Source organism: Ammodytes marinus (genome assembly GCF_949987685.1).
Source record: "Ammodytes marinus genome assembly, chromosome: 4".
NCBI lineage: Eukaryota > Metazoa > Chordata > Actinopteri > Uranoscopiformes > Ammodytidae > Ammodytes > Ammodytes marinus.
In genome coordinates this window covers 1,641,101-1,643,600 of record NC_137233.1, presented here as the reverse complement: position 1 = coordinate 1,643,600, position 2,500 = coordinate 1,641,101, and the positions used below count along the sequence as shown (strand labels likewise).

Genomic DNA, 2,500 nt, shown 5'->3' with positions numbered 1-2,500 from the left:
AAAAATGAAATTCCAAATGCATTTTTGCAGAGATATCAGTGTATATAAACTAGAGTCACGACCCATAACCACTCTTCTGTACAGCTCTGGAAAACATCAAGAGACCAGTCTGGATTTTTCCCCGAAAATTTTTTGGTCCGAAAATTCCTAGTTGTGTTTTCAAGAATCACCAGGAAAAGTGAAGGAGCCTTTATATTATAAAACGTCCATATGAACTTTTTAACATGCAACAAGAAAGTTAAACTTACATTTAGTCCAAACTCCCAGTTTTTAGACTTAAAGGTGCAGTGTGTAATATGACATCATCAAGAAAGTTCTACAAAGTTCTAGAATGCAACGCTCCCTGGGTAACCCCAACCCTTTAGAATAATAACAGAAGCTACAGTGGCCTTCAAGGACAAGAACAATTCTACATTTTAAACAATGCACCTGATGACATTCCAACTATGACACTTTCAAGATGGCGGCACTAGGCCTTGGTCCAAAATATGCAGAAATATGGACATATATGAGACCCTTTCTAAGGAAAAAAATAATAATTAAAAAAAAAATGTTCAGCTATTATGCACTAAATTAAATGTACTTAAGGATATTATAATTACTTTCTACAAAATCTGCTAGGAAATAAAACCCAAAATTCTACACACTGCAGGTTTAAAGTGGATCTATTGAAACAGCAGTGATGTGCACTGTTCAGTTATTTGTTGTCTGTAAAGCCATGAATCTATTACACGTCCCAGTAAGAATGCTAACGTAAAAAAAGTTCCCCGAAGACTCCTCAACAATAGTCAGATAATCTCAAACAGTTCCTAGACTTTTTAGGTCAGAAAAGTCCTGGTCTAGTTTCAGGAGTCATCGGGAAAACTGTGTAAAAGAAAGGAAAATCCCAATTTTTCCGAAAACTGGTAGGTACACAAAAAGGAGGCCCACTGTAGCTAGCAACATACCCTTTTACATTTACAGAGCCTAGGCTGTGTTTAAACTCTCATAGACACTGTGTGAGAGGCTAGGCTGTGTATTAAACTCTCATAGACACTGTGTGAGAGGCTAGGCTGTGTATTAAACTCTCATAGACACTGTGTGAGAGCCTAGGCTGTGTAGTAAACCCTGAATTCTTACTGAGAAGTCTTGAGCTCAAAGCGACTGTACACCTGTTTGGACTTCATCTTGTTGTATTGATTGACCAGGTCCAGTTTGCTGTGCCCGAGCGTCATGCGTTTCTCGTCCTGTCGACTCATCACAGCAGCCGGAGAGAGAGGAGGGGGGGGGCTCTGTTCGCTCTCTGGTTCCCCCTGAGACAGAGCGGGACCCCCCCAAGCCACCGTGCCCTGTGGGGACGGGGACCGCCGGAAGTTATAGGTGTCCTTGCTCGACGGCGGCGAAAACAAATCCGTGAGTTTGTTGAAAAGTTGATGCGTGGAAGTCCGCTGTTGCTTGATTGCGAGCTTCCCGCTGTCGGTGAGCGAGGAGGGTTTGGTGGTCTGGGGTGGGGTTAGGGGCTGGGGTTTAGGCTGGGTTTGGGGCTGTGTTTTGGGGGTGGATTGTGTGGTTTTGGGGGGTATTTGTGTGGTTTTAGGGGTCGTCGGTGTAGATTTTGGGGTGGTTTGTGGAGCTTTGGTGGGCACGTTTTGGCTATTACTCAGCCCTCCGCCACCGCTGCTGCTGTGAAACATATTCGGCTTGTGATCATACAAACCGAGAGCCTGGAACTTGGACGTATTGTTCGCCATATTCGACCGCATCACCTCCGCCACGTTCTGCTTATTCCTCTCGAACACCATCGGCTGTCCGTACGGTGGTGGTAGCCCCTGGTTGGTGCCCCCTCCGTTTGCTGATAATCTACCCGCCGATGGGAGGTGATTTGGGGGTTGAGGGGTTCGCCTTTCGGGGCTCAAGCGAGACATGTTCTGGTTGTTTGTCGGGTCCTTTTTGGCGTGGTTCTGAGTGACTTTGTAGATTGTGTTCGGGGCTAAAGCAGGAGAAGCCTTCACACTGGACACACTGTTGCTGGACTGACTGCTGGAGTGGTCTGAAGAATGTCTGGTGTCTCTATGGCGACTAGAGAGAGGGGGGGGGGGGAGAGAGACATTAAGTTAGTATTACAGATAGAGAGAGAGAGGGGGGGGGGGGGGAGGGACATTACGTTAGTATTACAGAGAGAGAGAGAGAGAGAGAGAGAGAGAGAGAGAGAGAGAGAGAGGGACATTACGTTAGTATTACAGAGAGAGAGAGAGAGAGAGAGAGAGAGAGAGAGAGAGAGAGAGAGAGAGAGAGAGAGAGACATTAAGTTAGTATTACAGAGGGAGAGAGAGAGGGAGAGAGACATTAAGTTAGTATTACAGAGAGAGAGGGGGGGAGAGAGAGAGAGAGAGGGAGAAAGAGAGAGAGAGGGGGAGAGGGAGAGGGAGAAAGAGAGAGAGAGGGGGAGGGAGGGAGGGAGAGAGAGAGAGGGGGGAGGGAGAGAGAGAGGGAGAGGGAGAAAGAGAGAGGGAGAGAGGGA

At 46.7% G+C, this 2,500-nt stretch overlaps 1 protein-coding gene across 4 annotated transcripts in view; it reads right to left on the bottom strand.

The window, feature by feature from the left end:
• fam83c (family with sequence similarity 83 member C) overlaps positions 1-2,500 on the bottom strand; it is a 46,269-nt gene that overhangs the window by 3,064 nt on the left and 40,705 nt on the right. For all 4 annotated transcript variants that reach the window (XR_013844860.1, XM_080026952.1, XM_080026953.1 and 1 more), the window contains one exon: positions 1-2,058. This exon is cut by the window's left edge. Coding sequence is in view for 3 of the 4 variants with exons in the window: in XM_080026952.1 (XP_079883078.1) it covers positions 1,116-2,058 (943 nt within the window). In the remaining variant the exon portion in view is untranslated. The remainder of the gene's footprint in view (positions 2,059-2,500) is intronic.